We start from the raw sequence: 26,549 nt of genomic DNA on the forward strand, positions 1-26,549 counted from the left end.
CAGCCAATCAAAATCCATCGGAATTTAAAACATGGCATGACAGACAACACCGCATCGAGAAGGTGTGTTTGTTCCAAACATGTAGTCAATGGCATTGAGTTAAAGTAAGTAGTAAGTAAAGTCATTTGTTCAAGCAGCAATTATGACCTATATTTACATTCTGAGTGGCGGAGACCTCGAGTAGCCGTAGTATGGTTGGAGCAAAGCAGGAAGTAAGGTGAGGAAGTACAAGAGGGCCAAATTTCCGCGTAAGTGGGCATTCACACCAAGAAAAGTGTCCAGCAATTTTCCACAGGGTTGTCAGGCGGAGTGACTTTATATTTCACAATTACTTTTTTTAGCTGGAGAGAGAGTATAGACAAGCGAGACATAGCGAGTGCTTTGTTGCTGCAGGAAACAGTCAGCTATTGCACAAACTCCTGGGCGGTTCAGTGCTTGTGTTTTGTTTTTTACCCTAATAGTATTTTAAAACTTTAGTGTGGCAGTGATAGAGGCAGTAATGTTTCTTGTTTCCTGTACAGGATTCTCACACCATCTCAAGCCAGAGCTCAAAACACACCGACAAGTCTGAACTCAGGTTACATGATTGGTCACCGCAGCGTGACGCAGGGTTGCGTTTCTCCAAAAGTTTAGTTGGTCTCAAACCTTTTGTTTTTTTGTGTGTGTCCCAACCTAAACGCAACACCCCCATTCAAAATGTGTTTTCACACTGCCAACACAGGCAGTGTGAACGCAGCCTAAGGAGGCAGGTTGGGGGGGCGGATGGGTCCAACAAAAATAGGACCATTACCCAAGAGACCAGACCAAACGGAGGTTCGTCAAACGCTGCGTCGCGTGCATAACCGGAAGTGATTATACTTACAGCGTGATCAGTGTCACTACAATAGCTACAGAAGAGAATCATGTCTGGTTTTTAACATTTTTTAAATACATTTAATGCCTCCCCCCTCGGCCTTACATTAGGTATCTTTCTGGGCATGGGTACGTCCACCACAGGCATCTCGGAGTGGCGGGGGTAGGCTTGGGCCATGCAGTTGCTGGGGGGGCTGCCTTTAGGGATGATGGCTGTGATCTTCACCCTCTCACAGCCCTTTGCAGAGCAGAAGGCAAACTGTTCCCTATCGTTATGGGCCTTCACCTTCAGGAAGAGCAGCCTGCAACACACAGTACACGTTAGACACCATACACACATACACATTCAGCACTTTGAACCTGCTCACCTTTTAGTTCATCTGCCTACAGAGGCTCATGGCATTCACCAAAGACAAAGAAAATGGAGGCCTTATCACATAAATCTTCATAATTATGATGTTGTTTCGTTATTCTGAGATGATGATTTCCTTATGCGAAAAAGTCAAGCTGGTTATCAGTCATTCCTATTTGAGAAAATGGTGATATTTTATACATGCATTGGACCTCCCAGTGTCTTCATGCTTTGGACACTGTGTTTCATGGAGCCTTGAGATTCACAACAAACTTAAAATCTCTCACTCATCCCTGTTTGTTGTATTCTCGGATCGGGTGATTCTCCCTCTCCATTTGGCGTTGGATGCACTGGCATCTGTTTATTTATAAGGCAGTATTAGGACTTCTTCCTCCTTATCTGAACACTTACATCCTCCCGAGGTCTGCAGGGACATCCCCTGCACTCACAGGATCTGTTTTTATTGAAGGTCCCTAAAGCCCGCGCTGACTTTGGTAAAAAGGCTTTTGATTTTGCAGCAACATCTGCATGGAATCAGCTGAAGGAGTTGTCCTCACTTTATTCTTTTAAAGGCTTTTTAAAGGACCTTGCAGAAAGGCAGTCTGTATGTCACTGTTTTAAGTTGATTTAAGACGCAGGTTATTTATGATTGTTTGAATATGATGAGTGAAAGTGTGCTTATGTATTTACCTGGAAAGGTCTCTGTGTATATTTTGTAACCACGTTGCTGCCACTTTTTAGCTGATTTAGCTGTTGCTGTGGTCCTGCTCGACGCCCTGCTACCCTCAATGGTGCCTTGAACTAAAAGTGCGAAGAAACCACTTGTTTTTGTAAGGATTATTATTCTGCGACATCACTCGCTTTTGTGAGGGGCTTAGCATGCTGGCCAACTCACGAAAATTTGCACACGAGAGGCAAAACCCACAAAGTTCTGTAGTGATTGGGTTTGAGTGTTGCCATAGCGCCCCCCTAACAGTCTTCACAGTTATGAAAAAAAATAAAGAAAAAATTAAAAGTTAATAAACCAAATTTTGAGGAAACATAGGTATCATTTTGAAGTCCCTGGAACATTTTTTTGACAGGAAGTTGGCCATCTTGATTTTTGTGTGAAATTCTTCATTTTACGAACACTTGAGGACTTTAGGATGCACAAAAGCTCTTAAAATTTGCAGCAATGTGCAGAATATTAAACTCTTTCATCTGAATTCCCGTTTAAGCTTGGGAGTGGTGTGGTTGTCAAAAATTGGTGCCCCTATAAACACCCGGGATCTTCGCGAGATTTGGCCGATTAGCTCAACCGGACGCATTCGGAGTAAGCGCGGGTTGGTGTGTCTGTATGCTTTTTGGTCTAAACGGCTTCCCAAAGTAATTGGTGATTCTAGGCCTTCCTCACACAGAGTTACAGAGGCTACATTTGAGGTTTTCTTCTGTCCAAGTCATACATCTGTAAACCGACTAAAACACACTGCTGTAAACACATCTAGGTGTGATACAGACAACACAAGACCAGAGTCACATGTCTCAACTTACTACAGAAAAAGATGTGAAAAATACAAAACTTCTCAAAGACAAACATATACACACACATGCTTTGAAATAGCTATATATATAAATATATAGAAGTAAGTAATTTTAAAGTGTTCAGGGTGTGCTATATTATATGTTATATTATAACCCTGTTACACAGGGTTATAATATAACATTTAGTATATAATATATACGCACTTTAGTGCATGGTATTGTTTTAATCGTCTCCTTATTGGCTAAAACGGTAGGAGTGTCTCGTAACATTGAATTGAATTGCAACTGGCTATTCAACTGTCGATCAAAACCGTGGTCCACATTGAATGCAGAGGCATCATTGGGTTTAAATGTCTATCACCGCCCCCCGGGAACCGATTGGCTCATAAGCATGTTTGATTTGTACAACTTATAAGAAAAACATTAGTCTCGTTGGAGATGAGCCAGTTCTGAGCAGAATCTTTTACCGGCGATCGCCGCCCAACACATGCCGGTTAGATTTGTGTCCGACTTCATCCCGACTTGCTCTGACGTCATACGCACGTAGATAACGATAATCTTACAAGATCAAGGCGCAGGTCTGAGACGCGGGCAAGACCCGCAGGCAAGACCTAGGGGGCCCCAGAGCATGCTGGGAAACGCCTGCCTCTCAACTGATTTAACAGCTGATTGGTTCAGAATTGACTCCATATGATGATGTTTTATACAAACCTTTTTATTGTTTTTGAATAGGAGGACTTTTAACTGCTATTTGTCTGATTTAAATGCTTAATCTGTACAGAACACATAGTGTGGCTGATAGTTACCTTTAGAAGTCAGAGAGACTAAATCTGTTCAGATTACAGATCATTGGGTTGGTAATTAAAATCAGCAACAGATTGCATGTAGAGAAATTTGAGAGCTACTCTGTCAAAATTAAACTGCCTTCAAGGTGATACATGGGTCTGATAATGTTTTATTAAATCGGACTCGGACCAGTGACGGACTGGTATTCTGGAGTTTGGGCAGATGCCAGAGGGGCCGTGGGCCCTCATGGGCCGTTTGGTCTTTGGCACAGCCATGCGGCCCCTTAATTGTAAACAGCGGCCCATATTGTTTCTCTCGGCCCCCTTTTAAGCACCAATAATATTGTTCTTTGGCCAACTGATTTGGCCAACTGAGCCAAACATCTCCAACTCCTTCACACCTATCAGTAGAGTAATCTGATCAGTATTCATACCACACATGAGTCTCTCAATATCACACTCATGGTTAGACTCTACAGTCACGCACATTTACATCAGTCTGCATTGTTTTGTAGCGAAATTACTTATTCAGGTCAGATGTTCAGACATGTGCATGGTTTGAAATAAAACAAATCTACCTGCATTAATTAGGACCCTATTGAAACTGAAGGAATTATAATTATTCTTTTATCTAGCAAATTAATCCGGTAATTTAAACGGCAATTACGTGCCCGTTGTCATCAGACAGTTTATGTATCACACACTAAGAGTGACAACATGATAGGAATATCAATAAGTATGTCGATATGGAGCAGACATTATTTAGGCAAAAGCACACTTTAAGTCAACCTGTCCCTTCAGGAGCAACTGAAACAGTATGGGGTGCCTCATGGATACAAAGTCATGCATCTACAATGCAAGCAAGTTATAACGTATTTAAATACTTTATTATTATTATTGAGTAACAGTTATCAAAATGAAGCATCCACTTAAGTAACACGTGTGTGTCTGTGTGTGTCTGTGTGTGTGTTCGTCTGACCCGGTGTCTTCCTCCCAGTAGTAGGATCCTCTGGCCAGGTGTGAGTGCTGGATCTTGTCCCTCTGCGAGGTCCGGGTGAAGACGCCTGTCTTGCGGGTTTGCTTGGTCAGGCGGTTGTGTAAGTCGGAGATGACAGTGAAAGTGGTGCCTTGTGGGTAGCAGATGCCCACGTTGATCCAGTCATTTCTGAAACACAACAAATAGAGCAATGTAGATACCTTAGTCTCACAGCAGACCTTGTTCTCACAGCCACAGTAACAACAAACACAGGATTCTATTCTACCGTTATCTAATCAGGTGAATATCACAGGAACTGTAAATAGAGCTGAACAAATGAGTTCAATTATAGATAAGACAGAAAACTAACTGCTAACAATGTTGACAAATATTTAAGTAATATATGAAAAAAAATAGAAAACTTACTCTGACTTAAGCTTCTCCCAGTGAGGCCTTTTACTACTACAGTGGGCTGAATGGGCCGATAGCTTGGCCTGTGGTATTGCTGCTTGAAGGTTTCTCCAGAACCCTTGCACCCCAAAACTTAGCAACCACAGTGCATAGCCTACTACTATTATTTCACACATTCACCTGACAGATGTGGCAGATTCAGTAATCAGACATTTGTCTTATGGACTGATGCTGTGTGCAACATAATCTGGCCCGTCATGAGAGCCATCAGCAAAACTCTGCGTTAATCAACCACCAGAACCGGACCGTGTACAGAGAATCGGCTCCTGACTGTGAGTGTGTGTGTCCAACACATTCTCACTCCTATCTCGTAAAATATGGACGCTTCGTCAGGTGTCCATGGTGTCCATCAGGAGACCTTAAGCGTCATATAACACACGCTTGGTTGGGACTATTGGCGTCCCTTTTGACGCTGTTAGGTGAAGGGAAAGCTCTTGGGTGGGCTTACGGTTCCATGACTCGCAGAAATAACGGGCCGGTTAAAGAAGAAAGCGTCTCCCCTGACACACAGCAATAACAGGACGGTGAAGGACACACGCAGGACATGAACCCCAGTCTCCTGGGTAAGAGTCCTGTATTTGACCCATCCAACACCTCGACCAGGACCACCTTCCATACTAATCTCTAAACCACGTCTAGCTGCTGCTCTCCCCGGTTTAGACGCAGACAGCCACTCCGTTTTCCGTACGTCCGTATTTGACGTGTTGGGAGTGAGAACGGTTGGTGTGTCTGAGCGCATGGAGAGAGAGAGAGAGACAGAGGGACGAAAAGTGGAGGGCAATTCCAAGGCGTTCCCACTAGTTTGACATTTTATAGACTAAAAGAATAATTAAGCAGTAATAAAAAAATAACTGCTCAAGTAATTGATTATACAAATATGAAGCCCAAGAATATGCTCCAGAATAAGATGAATCGGGATCAAACCTTACCGTTCAATATGATTAAAATTAAAATCTACTACATAAGCTGCCCCAGAGTCAACAATTCCTTAACAAGATAGGGAATTTTAAAATACCATAATGTACTCAACAACTTTTTACTGAGTCTGCTATACAAGCTCCTCCATCAAAGCTTCAAATGAGCAGAAGGAAGCTGCTTTTTAATATATCATGCTATATGAGGCAGGGAATAATGGCCCATTAAAACACACACAGCAGCTGTTGTCTTATATAGTGTAATAAAAACAAGCCATAATTCAACTCTTTCTGCAGAGAGACAGCCTCATAAGCAGTACACCTCTGTGAACTGTAGATGGAGCCGTTGGTTTATTTGTATTTAATCTTTATTTATACAGGTAATGTCAATGAGACAGGGTCTCATTCTCAAGAGAGACCTGTTTGGAACAATACACAACACCAGTTACAGAAATCAAACAAAAGTATAAATAATATTTACCAAATAGTAAATACAATATTTAAACAAAGGTACCAAGTAGACTTAACCCACTGAGGTCTGAAGGCCCTTTTAGATTCAATTTTATTTATAGCAATACTTGATAGCAAGAATTATCTTATACATACTGTAGGTTCTTAAATTCCCCTGTTCAGGGTTTTTGCATATAACCTAATCCTAATGTGTTTCATATAAAAATGTTCAGAACAAACTCAGCTTTCTGAAAAGTGACTTCCAAAATTGTACCACAGCAATGTATATAGAGATAATTTGGTGCCTAAGCAGAAATATTTCTCAAATTTCGTGATAACAAACCTACACTCCATTGTTTTGGTGCCTGGAGTGAGTTTACAAAAGTCTTAAAGTAGCGCAATATATGTGTGTGTTTGCCTTATATATGTATATACATATATGTGTATACAAGTGCATGTTCGAAGAGAAGACAAGGGTTAAACAACAAACAAGTGTGCCCTTTTTTCCCAGTGCCCTTCAAAGGAGTTTAAAATCCCCTAGGGGGAACAAGCTGGGAAGCTTTAGCTCCTGCTGCAGTTTATTCCAGGTTAAGGGTTCAGAATAAGAGAAAGCTTTTTTGCCAAGCTCTGTACTCTCTTCTCTGCTTCTCTTCATAGTTGTCAGATTAAGTTACCAACCCTCATAAAGCTGGCTCAGGTTTGCCTTGGAACAGCTCTTAGTTATGTTGTTATGGTTCTAGACTGCCGGGGGACTTCCTTTGACACACTGAGCTCGTCTGTCCTCTCTTTCCATCTGTTTGCATCCACGTCCCAGAAATGACTGTTACTAAGATGGCTCTGGGGAGCTGTAACGGCCTGCAGTGCCCTGCTACGCCCTGTAACGGCCTGCAGTGCCCTGCTACGCCCTGTAACGGCCTGCAGTGCCCTGCTACACCAATCTACGCCCTGCAGTGCCCTGCCACACCTTGTATTTCCTTGCTATGCTCTGCAGTGCTGTGCTACACCTTGTTACGCCATGCTACGTTCTGCAGTGCCCTGCTACACCCTGTAACGGCCTGCAGTGCCCTGCTACACCCTGTAAAGGCCTGCAGTGCCCTGCTACGCCCTGAAACGGCCTGGAGTGCCCTGCTACGCCCTGAAACGGCCTGAAGTGCCCTGCTACACCCTGTAACGGCCTGCAGTGCCCTGCTACACCCATCTACGCCCTGCAGTGCCCTGCCACACCTTGTAATGCCTTGCTATGCTCTGCAGTGCCCTGTTACATCTTGTTACGCCATGCTACGTTCTGCAGTGCCCTGCTACAACCTGTAACGGCCTGCAGTGCCCTGCTACGCCCTGTAACGGCCTGCAGTGCCCTGCTACACCCTGTAACGGCCTGCAGTGCACTGCTACAACCTGTAACGCTTGCAGTGCCCTGCTACACCCTGTAACGGCCTGCAGTGCCCTGCTACGCCCTGTAACGGCCTGCAGTGCCCTGCTACACCCTGTAACGGCCTACAGTGCCCTGCTTGACCCTGTAACAGCCTCCAGTGCCCTGCTACGCCCTGTAACGGCCTCCAGTGCCCTGCTACACCCTATAATGGCCTGCAATGCCCTGCTACGCCATGAAATACCACAACTACAAGTTCTAGTCATAGTTCCATTATCTTTATCGTAACTATAATTGCCACTTTTCATCACACCCCCAACCGGCACCGTCAGACAACCACCTACCAAGAGCCTGGGTCGAGTTTTTCCTCGCCACTGTCGCACTAAATGCTTGATCTTGGTGGAAATATTTGAACTGTTGGATCTCTGTAAATTACTGTGGTGTAAAGTGTTGTGAGATAACTTGTTATGATTTGATACTATTAATAAAATATAATTGAATTGTATGAACTGATGGGACGTCGAAGGTATTGAATGCCTGGGAGCGTCGGCTGGGGCTGCAGTGCTTGCTGTTGACATGTAACTGGATAGATATGTTGGCAGCAACCCAAGCATGGATTTGTAGATTAAGTTGTTTTTACAGTACAGATGAAGACATGGAAGGGGAGAGGGGGGGGAAATGACATACAGCAAAGGGCCGCTGCGTCAAAGAGTAAACCCGTATGTATATAATCTATATATGTGCGCCTGCTTTACCAACTTAGCTAACCCGGCCACTAATGAAGTTATACCTGTGCAAAAGTCTACGTATGGATACTGACCAATTGAGCAGTACAGTTGAGTTGAGAGTACAGAGTGCACAGTACACCATACATTGTATGCACCATCAATGGAAACATCCTGTTTGGGCTCTAATCTGTCAGGGTGAACTCAGGCCATGGGGAAAAGCTTACATACTTAAAAAATATTCTATGCAGTTTACATAGCTGAAGGCCACACTGTAACCACTATCTGAAGGGAGCAGCAGTGGGAGAAGTAATCAGATCCTGTAAAAGTCCTGCATTGAAAATGTTACTTGAGCAGAAGTGTTTAAGTGTTATTAGGAAATGTACTTGAAAGTAAACATATATTTTAAAAATCATTCATCCCCACTGCCATCTCCAAAGCATTACATTGACAACACCCAGCAGCTCCATTCAGGCTTCTTTTTGGCACGTTTGCAACATTTTTTACATTTCAGCCTGCCCTTTCAAAGACAAATCTCTTTAACTCTTGACCGACAATACAGTTTTTCTTATCTTTCTTAAAAGTACTCAGAAAAATCCTCACATTTTGGAAAGTGGAAACGATCCAAACAGTTCTGTGTTTATTTGTCAAATCATTTCAGCTGGACTCTGAAATGAGGAGAAGTAGAAAGTGGCATGACAAGAAAAGACTCAAGTAAAGCACAAGTAACTCAACATTTGTATTCAAGTACAGTACTTGAGTAATGTACTTAGTAACATTCCACCAGTGGAAGGGAGGAACACAAAATGAGGCTCCCCCATTTCTGTGGTGTATCTTGGTCAAAAGCAGGAGTGAAGGAATGACCACTTTACTTCACTCACCATGACATTTGGGAGCCGCCCTGTCATTTACCAAGTGTGGAGGGATCAGTGTGTTAACCCTGTCAGCCAACATCCAGTGTCACCATTCACAACACCGTTTGCAACTATTGGCCATGTCTGGTCGGTCTGACGCAGTTTCCTGTCTTTTCTTGGTGCTTTTCCTGAGCCCCTTAAAACCAGCAGCGCTCAGTGAGTGTTTACAGCGATAGGGGGGTGCGAGTAAGGCCAAGGGTAGAACTCGGCTAATTCACCATTGTCAGCTACCTGTTGCACTAAGTATAATAGTTAGTAGTATAGTAGTAGTATAATAGTTAAAACAAAATACCGTTAGAAAGCTAAGAAGTTATATTTTAGTTTGACATCCTTGAAGACCTCATATTCAAGTCATTTTTAGGTTCATAATTGAATTTATAGGTTGTACCAGAATAGGTTTACATGGTTTAATTTTCCAAAAACACCATATTCTTGTCATATTGCAAATTGCTGAAGCTCCTCCTTTCACTCTGTGTTGAGCTCTCTGTTTAAGCTACAGAGTGATGCAGCTCACTTCTCTTCCATCATTGTAGGGAGTTGTATATATGCAGTACTCGGCACCGTCAGACACCTCTTGGGTCCATCTGACGTATTTTTTCTTGAAGGGTGTTTTTCCTCACCACTAAATGCTTGCTCTTGGGAGAATTACTAGGACTGTTGGGGTAAATTTTAGAGTGTGGTCTAGACTTACTCTGTTTGTAAAGTGTCTGACAGATAATGTGATAGAATGTTAGCTAAAAAGTGTCAGAGTGTGGACACAGTTCCGTTAATGTCTTCCCTCTGTCTAACTTTAATTAGCTGGATGGCAGTTCAACCCTTTCTGAAGGGTTATGTCATCAGGACACAACATTCTGGAACCAGCCGTCCACATTGCGCAGTGATTGGCCAGGTGTGTGGAGGTGTGAGCAAAAGCATGGTTTGAACTTTGTTCAGGTGGGGCCTTTCAGAACAGGTATAAAGACTTGTGCATTTAGAAGATGTTGGACACTGTATCTAATAAACACTAATATTGGTACTTTCTACTCCTTCCATTTTACAAAAGTAGCTCGTTACTTTAGTTTTGTACTAAATGTTGTCTATCAGGTGTGATTGTGAGTGTGTGTCAGAGAATAGCGCAGACATGCGCTACTGAACGCGAGCGCGCTCGCACGCCACACAGAGTAAAAAGTGAGAGAAAAGAAAAAGAAACTAGCTGTCCGGAGGCCAATCAGTTGAGATTGTGTGTATCAGTTGAGAACTGCAATTCACATTTGTATTGTATTGTATGTTAACATTGTTGTATCGGTCTATAGTTCTTGCAAATTTAAAAGTTAGCTTGTTTGTGTTCTTCACCTGTTACCTAGGTTACATCTGTTACCTAGGTTACACCTGTTAGCTTGGTTACACCTGGCTGTTGATTTGATATAATAGAGATTGTTGAACGTCCTGCTCATTAAGATAATGTAATTAATAGTGGTTTTATTGTTATTAGTTACTAGCATATATGATTCCTATGCATTGTGTATGGTAGTCTTTACAATGTTATTTATTTCTTTTATTACCCCACAAACCCAGCATTGCAGAGCTACCCCCCCCCCATGTTTGTACTGTTGCTTGATTGTACTAAAGCATCAACAGAGAAAAGTTATCTCCATCTGTGTTTTAACAGACATACCTGGGCCAAAGTTGGAGCCCAGAATCAGCTCTAAATCCAGTCCTAATCTAGTCTTAACTAAATTTCAAATAAGTTCACTGGAGTTAGTTATTATTTTTGTGTCATCGATACCAAATTAAATCTAGTTGGATGGGAATATACACAGACTTCTCACAAAATCACAACTGAATTCATATCTTCTACTCAGTCAGAATCTTATTAACCTGAAGTCCCAGTCTCTGGGATAAATAAGCTACTATATGTTCTAGGCCTAATGGCAGACAGCCATTTCAAAATGTAGGCAATGACATATAAAGAGCCTTTTTTTCCATTTCCATGTACGTGAGTAAAGAAGTTAAATCAGCACTTCTACTTTTACCAGAGTATTTTTTTAACACAATTATCTGTACTTCTACTTGAGTACAGGTAGTGAGTACTTTTGCCCTCTCTGCCACATGGTACCTGCAGTAAACATGCGTTGTGTGTGTGGGGGTCATGTGTGGTACTAACTTGTTGAAGTTGATGAGCCAGATGGTGACCTCAGCCGGCGACACCTGGTCCCAGTGGATGGTGTAGCCTTTGGCCAGTGTGATCACCGGCTGGAACTGTTGGTAGTGCTTCTTCTTCCCCAGGGCACCCTCCAGTGTCAGGGGCCGGTCCGGGTACTCGTCCTTCACTATGTGCATGTTCAGATTGGCAGGGTTACGGGTCTGGATGTAGATCTGAAGAAAACCCACCACAGAGTTAGAAGGCTGATTCAAATATTTGGACAAAAAAGGCTTATCCAATATCAATATCATTTCTTCTCAAGGGTGACTCCCGTTTTTTTGTTTCAACCTGGACCCTGTTTTCCTATGTTTTGTGTCAAAGTGACTGATGGGAACAACAGTCTTTGACGTTGTTCCAGTATTAAACAACCCCGCTGCAGTCGGCAGTCAGCAAAACAAGCTACTTTGTACAATGTATGGTAATAAGTTGTGCAGCTTGTATTTACTTTCACAAAAGAGCTAATGTTTTCCACTGAGAGGCTCAGGCTTTTTTTAAAACCTTTTTTCAACCTTTTGTTAAAGAGTAAGATTCTTTTTTTTACAAAAACATTAACACATGACTCAAATGAGTGTTTCAAGTTCAGCATAAGTGTGCAGACATATTTTATTTTTTTGTGCATTTTGGATTGCTATGGATTTAAGGTTCATTAAAAGTCAGTAAGTAAGTGTCCATCATTGTATTTATTGTATTAGTTTCTGGTCCATGGTCAAATAGGGGCGGAGATGTTGCAAGTTAGCCCTTCCAACAGAACAACTCTTTTTTCCACAGACCAATGTTGGCAGTTACTAAACATTTTAAAGAGGAAATGACACAAATGTCTATCTTACTTATGAACCGTTTAATTCATTAGCAATTCAACACGCTTATCTTGTTCAAATCACTCAGTGGAAAATGCATGTAATCAGCCAACGCCAAATAATTGTGTAATTGTCAATTTGTTTACATAATCGCGGTTTCTCTTCGTTTAACCGCAATTAATTGCTAACATTACCTGCTATAAGGTCCTATTGGGTAGGACTGGTAATTGTTGATGTTGTTTAGATATGCCAAATTGTAAATACATAAGTGATTATTGGTCAGACGATAATTTTTTTATTAGTATTTCATTGTTAGTTGTTGGCACTTGTTGTACAGTAAATGTTCATAGCAACAAAAATGACGGGGGGTACAGTTAGAAAAATGTGTTATAATAAAAGTGTGTGGTTTACTTCATAGGCTGTGTGTATGTGTTAATACATTATCTTGGTCCATATATATATATATATTATTTATAAGTGATATATAATCAAAAGATGTATCCCGGAAATGATTCAAATCTTGAATTTGTATTAAAAAGTAATTCATAAAATAAACATTTGGAATTTTTCCAGCTCGTTTGTGATGAGGGATGTGGGAGCCACCTGTGCGTAACGGCCGCTGCAGATTGCAGCTTTCCAGTCGGGCACGTCGATGCAGTCAGGGTGCCGGAGCAGCCAGTTGTCCTCTTTGACCAGGAAGGCTCCGGGATACTCGCTGACTGAGCCGTCCACGTCGTGGAAGATGGTCGTCTTGTCTCCGTCCATCTGCATCTTATTAAACCAGGGCCCCGGCTCCCCGAAGAACACCCGAGACGTGATCTACGGTAGAGAGAGGGAGTCAGCTGTTCAGAGTGGCTATTCACTCCATGATCATATCCCAAACTATACGTCCAACTGTACTGTACCTCTCTCGTCGAGGTGGCGAGGCCTCTGAAACAAAGTGCTGGATATCATTGAAAAATGTTCTAAACAGGTATCAACCGATACCATGACTTTGATACTTAATACTTTTTTCTATATCAATACTATAACCCATACACAGGTACATTTAATGATTACTTTCATTGCCTTTTTTGGTGTTTTAGTCAGTTCACAGCATTTGGAAAAAGGTTCAAATGGTTTTAAAAACAGTATCCTGACTGAACTTTGACACATACCAGCCTGTGATTCACTCAACATCCATGGATCTTAACTATAAGTCAAAATATTTCTGCTTTGTTCTAACAAAAAAATGTGAACATTGTCTTAAAGATTAGGTTATTTACCATGAATGAAAAAAGCATTGAAATACGTGACAAAAAGATTTTTTAAAGCGCCGAAGAGATCGAAAATTGCAACAAAAACGTTGGAAAAGGCACCAAACACACTCTATTTTGATCCGAACGTACAACAAGTTCATGGTCGACGGGAAGACAACACAAGGGTTAATTTATTTTCCAGCTACTATGTGAGTCCTGTCTCTGTGTCCCGTAGAGTTTTTTCTGCCTGTCTTGACGTTACATTAGACAGCCAATCAGCAGCATTCTTAGATCTTGGGAGAAGTATACTGCATGCTGATTGCTCACTGACGCAAATGAGATTGACACAGATGACTAATTTTGCCAACCTACCGAAACAAGGTTGTTAAAGCTCCCTCTTTTGAATTCAAATGTTCCCTAAACAAGTGTCTTAATCTGATTTTAATTTATGTCGTTTTACTGTAAATGGGACATCTGGTGGTGAGGACAGCTCATCCCATTTATTTATTGCTCTAACCAAATTTTAGCAATTGACATTCAAATTTAATTCTTTGTCAAATACGTACAAAACAAGACTGTTGAACCATGTCATTTGGAACTTTGGTATGCATAAGAATTGGCGTCCATTTTGTGCATTTAGCCAGGAAGTGGGTGTACCTTGAGTGTACATTGACTTGAAACGTTTCTGGATTCACAAGAGTCCAACCCTGGCGGCATCTAAAGGCCGATATTTCCTCAAAGTCATAGCGCCCCCAAGTGGCAACAGGAAATAGACCTAAAAGTCTTCAACCTCAAATTCGGTCTGCGTCATGTAAAGACCGTAATGATAACAATTTTTTTTTTTTTAGAGCAAAGAAGTTGTTGTAGCTTTAGTGTAGATAGTCCAATTTGGCCAAAATTTCTCACAAGGTGTCCAGGCCTGAGGAAATCTATAAGCCAAAATTGACTTTTGTTCATGGCATCCTCCAATGGCAACAGGAAATCAGCCTTTTTATGACAAACATCATCCAATTTACATGAAGCTTGTTAGGTGTACATGTGATACTGAGCCGCCCCATATAATGTAACCACGCCCACTTACTCGGGTCACGCACCTTTCATACCATTTGAACTGTTACAGGTAGAATCTTGTGTGAGGTGTCAGTGAACTCAGCAGAGAGTTCCTTTTTCATTGGTGATGTTCTGACATGCCCCCTGTGCTTAACCACGCCCACTTAGTCGGAACACACCCCCTTTCAGAACTGCTGACCCATTTAAGGTAGAGTCTTGTGTAAGGTATCATTGAACTCAGCAGAGAGTTTCATTTGATTGGTAAAGGTCTGACCTCCCCTCCATGCTTTGGCAGCTAAGGAACTCTATGATGTAGTGTCTTGTGTGAGGTATCATTGAACTCAGCGGGGAGTTCCCTTTTCATTGGTGACAATGTGTCTGAGTGCCGCGCTAATGCATGGTCGCAAGGAGCGGCGTCCGCCAGTAACCCCGATTTACGCAGAGAAGCGAGGGCCCTGCTGAGGACACTGCTTGCAGCTTTCAATTACTACTGCTTTTCACTTTTCAAAAAGTGTTGTCCTTCCCATGAATGAAAAGGCACCAAACGTGGCCCAGTGGTCCAAAAAGGAGCTATATAACGGAATTAATTTCCGGTGGCGCTATAGCAGCAGTCTGGATTTTTGAAATGCAGATGTTAGGAAAAAGCATTGGATGAGTAATTTCAGGTTTACCCACTAACAATGAAATCACACAGAAAACAAACAACCGTTTCCTGGATGAGAGTTGGGTTTTCCCCTCAACTTCTTGGGTGTTCTCTACAAACTAATAAATTAGTTGGACTTGTGTATGTATCATTTAAATCCCTCCTGTAAACGTACACCGCTCAAATACTCCGTTTCACTGGAAAATACGTCAAAGGGCAGAAGCTAAAGACGCTTAAACTTCCGCAATGTTTGTGTTCCACCAATGTCTCCGGTTTCATCAGTGCAGATGTTGTGAATTTCACACAGAAGCCGACTCACAGGTACGTGGTCAAAGATTATGTCGGTGACGTTGTTGTTGGGGCAGCTCTGCCACGAGTTGTTGAGCCTAAAGCCTAAGGCGCTGGTGTGCCGTCCATCCAGCGCTGTGTATTTCCGGAATGTACAGTTCTGCATGTTGATGGGTCCATCATAGATCTGCATGCCCCGTATAGGAAAATCACTGCAGGCAAACAGAGAGAAAGACACACACACACACACACACACCGACACACACACACATGCACCCACACACACAGAGTACACAGTAAGTAAGTGTTTCATGCTTTAACACCAGGGTTCAAGTCTCACCTTATGTACTATTATTTTTCACTTGGACATTATACAGACACACAGACAGAGATTCCATGCTTTATAGTTAGATAAAATGATAGATTGGAAAAACTTTAAAGGGTAATTTCAGCATTTTACAACCTGGAGTAAGTTTCTAGTGACTAATGTGAACAGAAATCTTTGAAATTGGTCCAGTATTACGCAAGAAAGCTGTAAGTGGCAGCTGAGAACCGGGCTGCAATGGAACTCTCGTCAATTTCCGTCCACAGGCTCAGATTATAATTCTAAGTGTCTGACAACATTATGGAAAGAGATATCCAAACAGAGCTAGACCTATTTGTTAAAAAGCAAGATCATATTTGTTTAATATGAAACAGCAATGAAATCACCATCACCAAACCCACCAGACTCCATTAAAGAAACAGTATTTTTAGTGTGTATAAAGTCAGCATATTTCCTAAGAAGAAATCTTTGTCACTGTAGAAATACTATAATCTATAATCTAATCTGTGTTTTTCTCAGAATTAAAGTCTATGAATATATGGTGTTACTCATTGCTATAAGTTGTGTGTAGTAATTAGACGTGGTTACAATTTCCAGAAAAAACACATTTGTATTCCCTGTACAATGTATATACTCAGACACACAGACAGTTCGCTTAAGCTTTGATTACCTTATAGCTCAGGAATGTGAGTGTATGTTAGAAAATGTTTTTCTGTACCAGACGGAGAGGTGGAACGTTACGGGATTGCTCTTGGATCAGTGTGTGTATGTGTGTGTGTGTGTTTGTGTGTGTGTGTGTGTGTGTGTGGGAACTGAAGAATCTGCCAGGAGACTGGAGGATGACGCCGTAAAGGAAGAAGATTAAAGATTAGAAATTCGGTTAGACGGGGTTAATAATTTTACGTAAACTTTTATCTGCAGCCCAGACAAACACACACACACACACACACACACACACACACGCAAATGTGGGTATACATGTGTTGTAACTTAACTGCTGGACTCAAATTTGTTCAACTTTGAATTATCGTCTCAGATTTAATCATTGAGTTCTGGTATCACAAGTCTCCACAACATTAGAGGGTGTAGATAAGTGGAGTCAGAACTTTTCTGGCCAACACCTTCAATGAATTTCTTTCATCAAACCTAATCACACATCATACAAAAACCAGAGGAAACCCACGCAAACACGGTAAAAACTCCCCACAGAAAGGTGGGGATCAAACTCTACAGTGCCTACTTGCTGCATTGCAGCAGTGCTGAGCCACCCTGCTTGATACTGGCCCAATTTCAGAAATTGTGCTGACTGCAGCGTGCAGTTGAGTGTGGCGCTGACGCACACAGATCACTCTCTTTTTTTTTTCTTTTTTTTTTTAATGAGTCAAAAAAGCAGAAAGTAAACCTAACTTCACTTTTAAGACAAGGCAAAACAACATTATTAATGTAGCACAGTTCAGGAGCAATGCAATTCAAAGTGCTTTACATAAAACACCAAAACACGGTTAAAAATTACTACAAATTGATAAATTGAAATAAAAAATAAAAACAGTAAATCCCCCCTTTTTTGTTCAGACTCTGGGGATGGCAAGCAGACCTGTCCCTGATAACCTTCAATTTACCTTTAATATTATTAAACAATGATAAATGTTATCTCCTTGTCTTACAATAGTTACTTTATAACTTTGGTTCTCTGAGTAAAGACTATCTTTCGATTCATATTTCTTAATCAAAGTTTTTTTTTTTTTTTTTTTTTTTTTTAAATAGTGTTAAAATCGTCTCGTTCTCATGAACCCAATCTTGTGTCTCATCTTGTCTCGTGAGCTGGGTGTCTGGTCACACCCCTACAGGCTAGTGGTGGTGCTGTAAAAACAAATGGAACAGTTCACAACTCTGGTGTCTTTGGACTGCAGGAATGTGTGTACAGTTGACTTGTTGCCATGGTTTCTAACCAGTGGCCTTTGTCAAATGCTCAGCACTCACTGCACAGCGTGAGAGCACTTGTGCCATGGCGTGGCCAAGTTCAGCTGGTTGCATCAAAGAAGCATAGTTGAGCAGAGTTCTTTTTTTCCCACACAGTAAAAGAATCTGTGATAATACTGTGGTTTAGACATTTCCTCTGTGCTCTGCCAACTAGGCCGGAGCTGGACTGATTTCTAGCATACCATGTCTGGCTTTCACACATACCAGTCTTCATTAAAGCGCTCCTCCACCTCAAATATATATTGGGGTATAACACTTTGGCTTTAAAAGTGGCTGTCAAATGTTCTCACTTGGCTCCTTGATGAAAAACAGCAGCTGTGTGTGTGAGTGAGGCATCGCGCTTCTGTTCCATTTTTCTTGGGAGTTGCACATGCGCAGGAACTATGTAAGGACTATAAGCTAGTCAGAAGCAGAGTAGGGCGGGTCTCACAAGCAAGCTAGTGTAAAACAAACCACCTTCAGCCGGTAACCATGACCACGGCTCGGCCCTATTCAAACCCTGCTTGGGCTCTGGTGTATTTATAACTCTGTACTGTGGGCGGCCGTTGCACAGGAGAAGAGGTTGGTGGTTTGATCCGTGTCCCGCTTCCTACATGTCAAAGTGTCCTGGGGTAAGATACTGAACCCCAAGTTGCTGCGTCATTGGTGTGTGAATGGGAATGTTTAGGGATAGCCTAGGGTCACAACGGTGAAATTGTGAATCGCTTAAAAATGTATATAACTGAGCAAAGATGACAAGCGGTTAAGATAAAAATGGAATTAATGCAATTAATAAGAGGCCTCGGGCGTAACCTACTTAAGTTTATTTGTTTGAAAAGATTTTTTTTCATTTAGTTATTTTGATGTGGGACTGGTTTTTATATCTCTAATAATTGATTTTCTATTCATTTTTTCTTAAAGTTTTTTCCCCCCAGTTGCTAAACAACAGTGGTCACAACTGGACCCCATGTCCAAAACTGAGTCTTCATTACCAACAGTCACATGAGCTAAACAGTTCACATCACCTGGAAAACTCAGTCCTAACAACACAACTCTTCACACACGTCTCAAAACAGGCTTAGTACAGCCAGACACTACGAACATTCCTCACCAAGACAACACACACTGTCATTTAGAACACACAAACAGTAAAAACACTAGCATCAAACACCAGTACAGAAATTAAAACACGTTTCATCTTTTCCGTTTTTTTTCCTTGCGATCAAATGTTTCACTCCAAGACAAAGAGAGAAAATACAAGAAAGGAGGGAGACACAACAAAAACACAACAGCAACGACGATGTCTGCAGCTCACAAAAAAGACACACAGAAACAGAGACAAACACACAAACAAATAAGAGGCATTGACAGAGATACCGGCATAAGAGAAAAAGGACCATACACACACAAACAGATAGAACAACTTTAAAGGGTCATTTCGACATTTTCCACCCTGGACTAAGTGTCTTACTGAAATTGGTCCAGTATTTAGCGAGAAAGCTCTAACCGGCAGCTGAGAACTGGGCTGCAATGTAACCCTCGTTGATATCTGTCCACTAAAAGTGTTGTTTTTGACACTGACCGGCTTAGATTATTATTCTAAGTGTCTTACAACATTATGGAAAGAATTCCTACATAAATAAACCTATTTGTTAAAGAGTGAGTTAATTTTTCTTAACATGATACGGCAATGAAATCACCATCCCCAAACCCACCAGACTCCATTTAAATAAACACTATTGTAGCGTGTACAGAGCCAGCATATTTCCTAAGAGGACTGCTCTTGGATCAGTGTGTGTGTGTCAGGTGCGTAGTCAGTAATGGGCCAGGGCGGCACTGGTCCGTCCACTTTACTCACTGGCTTGTCCAGCCAGTTCTGATTAAAATATGTTTAATGTGGCCAGTTGGTTCAGATAGTAGAGCAGGCGCACGTATACGTAGAAGTTTATGCCTCAAGGCAGAGGTCCGGGGTTTGAGTCTGACCTGCGGCAATTTTCTCAAACAATTAGAAAACCTTTGGAAAATAGGTGGTTGCTCCGGTAACAACAGGCAGATGTCCGGGCTGCCTTTTTAAAAAAAATGTTTTTACTTTATTGCCTATATTTAACATTGCAGGCAAATTTAGCAATACAGTTCACATATACTCTCTCAAGGAGCGGTCAAAGCAACAAAAAAAATAAAAATAAAATAAAATAAATAATAAAAGGGTCACTTTGTGATTAAACTTCATTCAACACCAATATTGATTACACAGAAGAAGGGTAAATAGACCATTGCACATCCCAGCATGTTTAAATCATTATTCTAAATCAAGGCCTAGAGTGACAGGGATCTATCTTCTCACAAGCAAAGGTACCTTCAACTGTAAAATAGCCATATTTTCCATGGTATGGACCTGTCTGCCTCATCCAATTAATAGTGATCATTTTTCTTGCCATGTAACATGTCGCTTTAGTCTTTAGAAAGCAAGTCTTCAGGTATTTTCTCCAGTAGGAAAAACAAAGGATCCAAGGGGAAATCCATCTTGAAGATTTTGTCAAATTCATCTTTAAAGTCTTTCCACTACTTCTGTATCACAGCAGTCCCAGAATATGTGGGTATTGTCTCCCACCATACCACAGTTTCTCTAGCAAGTGTTGGGGGTGTTGTTTTTAAACATCAATACCTTAAGAGGGGTCCTAAAGAATCTCATCTTCAACTTCCAATCAAATTCTTTCCACCTTGGACTTCCAATCTCTTTATGACTCGCCAGATATACATCTTCCCATGTAATATCATCTATAATTGTATTGAGTTCTCATTCCCATTCAATTCTATTATAGAAGGTATTGTCGGATGCATCTTTCATTAGACTCCTGTATGTTTGTGATACTTGACGCTTTGTTGATACCACTTCTTGAGAAATATGTGTAAGATACCATTCAACATCAGTTGGATCTTTTTTAAGACAATCCCCATCTGTGTGGTTTGTGCTGTAGTAGGTATTTTTTGTAGGCATCTATACAGGTCATTTGAGGGCAAGTCAAACTTTTCTTGAAGTTGTGACAATGATCGCAATGTGTTGTTCTCAAACAACTGATTTATAATAACCAACCCCTTTTCTGCCCACCTTCTGTATGCTAAGTCCTAACTCAATGTTTCCAAGAATGGGCATGGCCCTTGATCGAGCTATACACCCCTTTAATTGCTTATAGGCACTGTTCCAAGCCTTTAATGTGTGTTTGACCCAGATGTTTTTCTGAGCCTGCTGACTAAGAAATGGAAGAGTAGATCTTGATATCCCTTTTAAGGAATTCTGTTCAATGGATAGCCATTTAGTTTCTTCATCTTAGGTCACTCATGCCACTATTGCTCTAAGTTGGACTGCCCAGTAATACATTTTAAAATTAGGTAGACCCAGGCCTTCTTTTTCTTTACTTGCCATCAGCATTTGTTGACGTATTTGGTGTCTCCCATTTTGCCAAATTAATTTTTATTTACATTTTTCAAGAAGCTTGCAGTCAGGTAGGTTTAAGGACAGATTGAATCAGCTCCTTGACAAATGTCTGTACATTTTCCACCCTCACTACCCTCAGTTTTCCGATAGATTGTCAGATTGTTTTATCTTGTTCTGTTCTGTAAATCTTCACATCTAGCTGTTAGGTCCATCTTTCAGTGTAGAAGATAACATATAGTTCTCCTGTACCTTCTTCCATTGTTTTCAGCAGCACCTATACGATCTTCAACCTCCATAGTTCTTTTCTCTAGCTTTGCCAATTCCCCTTTCAGTTCTTCCATTGAAGTTTCCAGATTCTTGAAGGATAATATGGTCTGATTGTGTCCTTCCCGGTTTTCTGACCTTAGCTTTTCTAGCTCCGCTAGTATTTTGGATTTAAGCGCTACATTTGCTAACATGTTGATTTGATTTCAAATTATCGTTCTTCTCGTTCGACGCATCCTGTTTAGTCACAGGTCTGTTTCTAGACACATTGCCATTGTCAATTCGTGATGTGGAGCCAAGTTTTTCTTAGTTTGTTAGGTTAGTTAGTAGTTGGGTGGACAAAGCTCAACTTCTGGAATAGAGTGTAAAAAGGACGAGCTTTACTGCAGCATGTTCCAACATTTCCCCAGCGGAACTGACAGCCCATCAGCAACAGAGGAGGGCATCACAGAGGTAACATTAAGTAATGGTGAACACTGATGATGGCATCTAGTTGAAACACGTTAAATAAGAAGGTACTTTATCTGCGAGTGACATAGTTTTTAGTTTTCTTTGATCCTGTCACTGCCGTGACCTTGATACGCTGTCTAAGATTTGGCGACTTGCTGGATACTTTTCATTATATCTTTCATATTTCAAACAATGCTTGGTTGGACATTTTCCTTCTTTGATTTTCTTTACTGCTGGTAGCGCATTTGCTGCGCCTGATCTGATTTCTGTCTGAAGTAGGCTCTTCTATGTCTTGCAGTATATAAATGCCTTCTCTGCTGTTTTGGTTCATGTTCAGTTGCCACTTTGTGAAATAAAATGGTTATTTTTATAACATGTGCAGGGCCAATGCTGCTGGTTCTGCCAGTGCAAATATATCTGAGCCTGAATAAATTACAATATAACATACAATATAATTTTATTATAAAATCAGCAGTTTGCTCCAATAGATATATTTTCATTTGTCTGTAGTAATTTACTTAATTACTTGGAAAGAAATACAAAATAAAGATAAATAATAGTAATAAAGCATTGTGGTTCTTATCCTGTCTCTAACCAGCATATAGGTGTTTTCTTTGGGCTATAACTGTAAATATAGTGGGCTCTCATAATCTCGATCTGATCATCTGCCAATTTCAGGTACCACTTACGCAGAGAGTGCGAGAGACACTGAGTAGCATCGGAGCCTTCAACCCCCTCTTTCAGCCTGACAATGCGGATGTTGCATCTTTGGTTTCTGTCCTCCATATCTGCTAGCAACACCTCCAGCGCTTGACAAGCGTGGCGATGGCTATCAAGAATACTTGAGTTGCTTTCCACGATAGTTTTTAGATTGTCCAAATCAGATCTGACAGAGCCAAAAGAGGGGTTAGAGATGCTAGCTGGGCATGTCAATCCCCACTTGTTGAATCCGAGACTGAATCTGAGAAAACGTGGTTCGAGGTGGTTTTTCTGTTTCTATAATAATGCCTCTGAAATGGCATCCGTATCGCCGCATTTGGCTTTTTTTTTTTAAATGATGCTATCAAGCACAAAGTGATAGAATATCAGTGTTGGAACCATATTACACAACGCCAGCCATCTCTGTCAAGCCAAGCACGTGACTCATTGTTGGGTCTTTGTAAATCATAGTGTGGGGTCTAGACCTACTCTATCTGAAAAGTGTCTTCAAATAACTTGTATTATTTGGTACTATAAATGAAATTGAATTGAATTGAATTAAAGCCATGGGATAAGTGTGTAGAGTTTTGAAAACTAGCAATAAAAAACAAACTTGGGTTTTGTCCACATGAAGTGCTGCTGTGTAAACTGTGGTTCGAGTTTTTCCCCCTGTCGTTTAGCAATCAAAAAAACAACTGTAAGATAAAATGCAATTTTTGTTGAACTTTTAAAAAGAGGACACATCTGTTGTTAAATAAAGGATCAATCATTTGTCTACCATATGAAGCTCAGCGTAAATTCCTTCAGAAGACTTCAAAATAACTTAAATCACCGCTGTATCTCCCTAAAACTATTCAGCTGTTAAGAGGCTTTTACTTTTCAGAAAACCAACCAGAATTGGCCACAAAATTCATGATCCAATCAGAGCATGACATCCTGCATTAAATGTCTTCTCTCTTTGTTAAGAGCTGTCTTTTCAGCGCAACCCTCCTCCTCCCCTTCCACCTCCGGGCATTGTCAACCACGACAACCCGAGTTCCTTTCCAACAGTCATGTCCTACGTTTGGTCTCCAAGATCCCTCTTCACCATCACCAGTGTCTAGGCTCCTCTACCCCTCTCTCTCTACCCCTTTAAAATTTCTAACAATGGAGTCTAATCCCCAAAGACTCATTTCTACATTACAGTACATTTCTTATTATGCACATGTACAATAAATCTTTGACATCTCTCCTGATTGAGTTGTGGTAAAGTGCTTAAAGTGGTTGTATATAAATGCAGACCATTTACTTTTTGTCTTTACCATTGGATCACGGTTAGTGATGGTAAACAATGCATCCTTTGCCTTCCCAGCGTCAGTTCTTTTTTTTCCATTTCAGTGTGTTGATGATCATTATATCATTTATCATATTATGGGTGTGGCTTTCATTTGATGAAAACAAAGTCTGTTGGCTTTCAAACCAAAACAACATACTAAAACAGGCCGTAATTGTCACTTACATGCCGCGTGGCAGGGTCCTGCCAGAGGGATCAGAACCTCCGGGGCCCCAGATCCTCTTGTCAGGGAGAGGCATCCCATGATTGTCACTTTCACCCACAAACAGCGAGTTCTTCACCTGCTGACGTGAGCCGTCATCATCGGGTAATGTGCCTCCGCTGCGTACACACAGACAGGGATAGCTTCAAGATTCAAGATGAACTTTTTCACCCACCATTAGGTCACCTTGTGGGTAAAAAAACACAACATGGTGTCACGCAGTGCACATAGTTAAATGTCCACAAAGAACTAATGAAAACTAATCAGTACAGTGATCACAAGCATATCAATAACAGTGCAAAAGCGCATATTCACATAATCAACCTGTTATCTGCAGCTAGAGAGTTAAGCGTGATTTACGGTTCTGTGGAGGCTCCATGCAGAACTTTTGCTGTAGCCTATGTAAGTGGCCTGAAGTTTATACTTGTGCATTGGCGTGTGCGTTGATCTTTGTAAGAGAATATCAGTGGGGGGTTAGCTCTGGAGTCATAGTGAGAGAAACAAAGTGTCTCCCATTTGCTTTCTGACTACGGTGGGAAACCTGTAGCAGGAAAAGTTAACCCTATCCTTGATTTTATAGGGTTTATGCAGAGGTAGAACCAGGAAATGCAACGCTACCAAGCCACATCTCCACGTACCCACATACTTTGCCACTGTGTATAATGCAGAAGCACGAATCACACTTAAAAGTGAGGACAGGCCAGCAGCAGCAGGAAGTGTAGCAGCAGTGGATCAGTACTGTTTTATTGATCCCAGAGTGAGAATGTTGTTCATTATTCAATCATCATGATCAAGACATTACATTTCAATTGTTTTTCTTTGTTGAGTAAAAATAGCTCTAACATCTGAGGCCAAGTATAAATGAATCACCTAATATACAAAATACAGGTGGGTATTTGTCTGTCTGCCTGTATGTACGTATGTATGTACATGTGTAAATGTGTATGAATGTCATCTGCATGATTCAGTGATGTAAATAATTACACCACACATGAGTAAAGTAGGCTGTTTTTGTTTGTTTTCACAGTTCCAGAAAGAGAGGTAACTGTACTGAGAATAAAAAGCAGTGTTGATGAGTTAACAGAGGCTGAGATCCTATAAAGCCACAAAAGCCATTCGAGTTATAACTGTGCTGTCAGACTTTATGGAGGCCAAAGATAAAAATAAATACAGACTTGCTGCACATAAGGAAGACAAATTAATCCATTCTATCAGTGGATACAGCACATCAAGACCTGTTTAATTCTGTATCGTGTGTGAGTGTGTTGTGTGTTTCTTTCATTCTAACATCACTTGAAGAGAGCTTCAGTGGTCATGGTAACAGTATAGAGGATGCACTGAATAAGCAAAAACAATGAAAAGTCTGTAATATATCATATTAAGAAGCTCTAAGCCTTCTATTAGTGGGTCAAAAGTAGATATGGTCTATGACCAGAGGATTGTTCAAGCTTAGGAAAGTTTGTAAGGTGGATATTACAATTATTTTAACATTAAGGCCCAGACTACTTTATTCCTTTTAAAGGTTCCAACCTTTCACCATGTAGGATGAGGTTTCAAATTCATTCTTAAAGATGAATAAATATAGGACGGCCTCTATCTCACCCAGTAAGAGCGTTTGCCCCATGTAGGCGGAGTCCTGCAGCATCCCGGATTTGAATCCGACCTGTGGCCCTTTGCAGAGGGTCATCCCCCATTTCTCTCCCCCTCTCATGTCTATTCCCTGTCTCTACACAATAAAGGGAAAATCCCCCAAAACTAGTCTTAAAAAAAAAAAGATGAATAAGTATGTCAATGCTTCCTTGTTTTCACTTCTGACTTAGTCTTGATCTAATTCTTAAATGCCATCTAAACACCTTACCCCAGCTAAAATCAGATTTCCCATACCTTGATCAACATACCTAGAAAACTCCTTTGGTAACCGGGATATTTGTGTATGTACTGCATATGCATTAACCTGGGTAAGCTCAGGGTACACGTCTGCACATGCACCATAGGTTCTAACTGCTCCTCCCCACTCAGCTGCCATGGTTTCTGACCCGGAAATAGAAGAGAGCAGTAGGAAGCAACAGCGCCCAAAACACCAGGAACAACACGAGCCCTGGCAAGTTCAAAATGTTCAGTGCTGAAAAGTCTGCCATGTTTGCCCCGCTTTCCTGGTGGTTGTTATATGGCAACCCATCTAACTTCATGTCCTTTAGCATCACATCCAGACGCGCTTGGTTGGGACTTTTGGCCTCACTTTTTGAAGCTCTGGGTTGGGATGTAGGTTTAAAACCTCTTAAGTAACACTTGAAAATATATGTTTTTCTCGCCTAAATTTTTACCCTTAAAAAAGTGCTGCTGTTTCCACATAC

General features: G+C 41.1%; 1 protein-coding gene across 2 annotated transcripts in view; it reads right to left on the reverse strand.

The window, feature by feature from the left end:
* The window catches only part of cemip (cell migration inducing hyaluronidase 1), a 225,213-nt gene that overhangs the window by 5,996 nt on the left and 192,668 nt on the right, over window positions 1–26,549 (reverse strand). For both annotated transcript variants that reach the window (XM_034867622.1, XM_034867632.1), the window contains exons 20-25: window positions 24,159–24,314; window positions 15,559–15,739; window positions 12,912–13,127; window positions 11,473–11,684; window positions 4,490–4,675; window positions 959–1,154 (exon numbers count right to left, since the gene is read on the reverse strand). In XM_034867622.1, coding sequence (XP_034723513.1) covers window positions 959–1,154; window positions 4,490–4,675; window positions 11,473–11,684; window positions 12,912–13,127; window positions 15,559–15,739; window positions 24,159–24,314 — 1,147 coding nt within the window. The remainder of the gene's footprint in view (window positions 1–958; window positions 1,155–4,489; window positions 4,676–11,472; window positions 11,685–12,911; window positions 13,128–15,558; window positions 15,740–24,158; window positions 24,315–26,549) is intronic.

The sequence above is a fragment of the Etheostoma cragini genome, chromosome 1, assembly GCF_013103735.1.
Source record: "Etheostoma cragini isolate CJK2018 chromosome 1, CSU_Ecrag_1.0, whole genome shotgun sequence".
Classification (NCBI taxonomy): Eukaryota; Metazoa; Chordata; class Actinopteri; order Perciformes; family Percidae; genus Etheostoma; species Etheostoma cragini.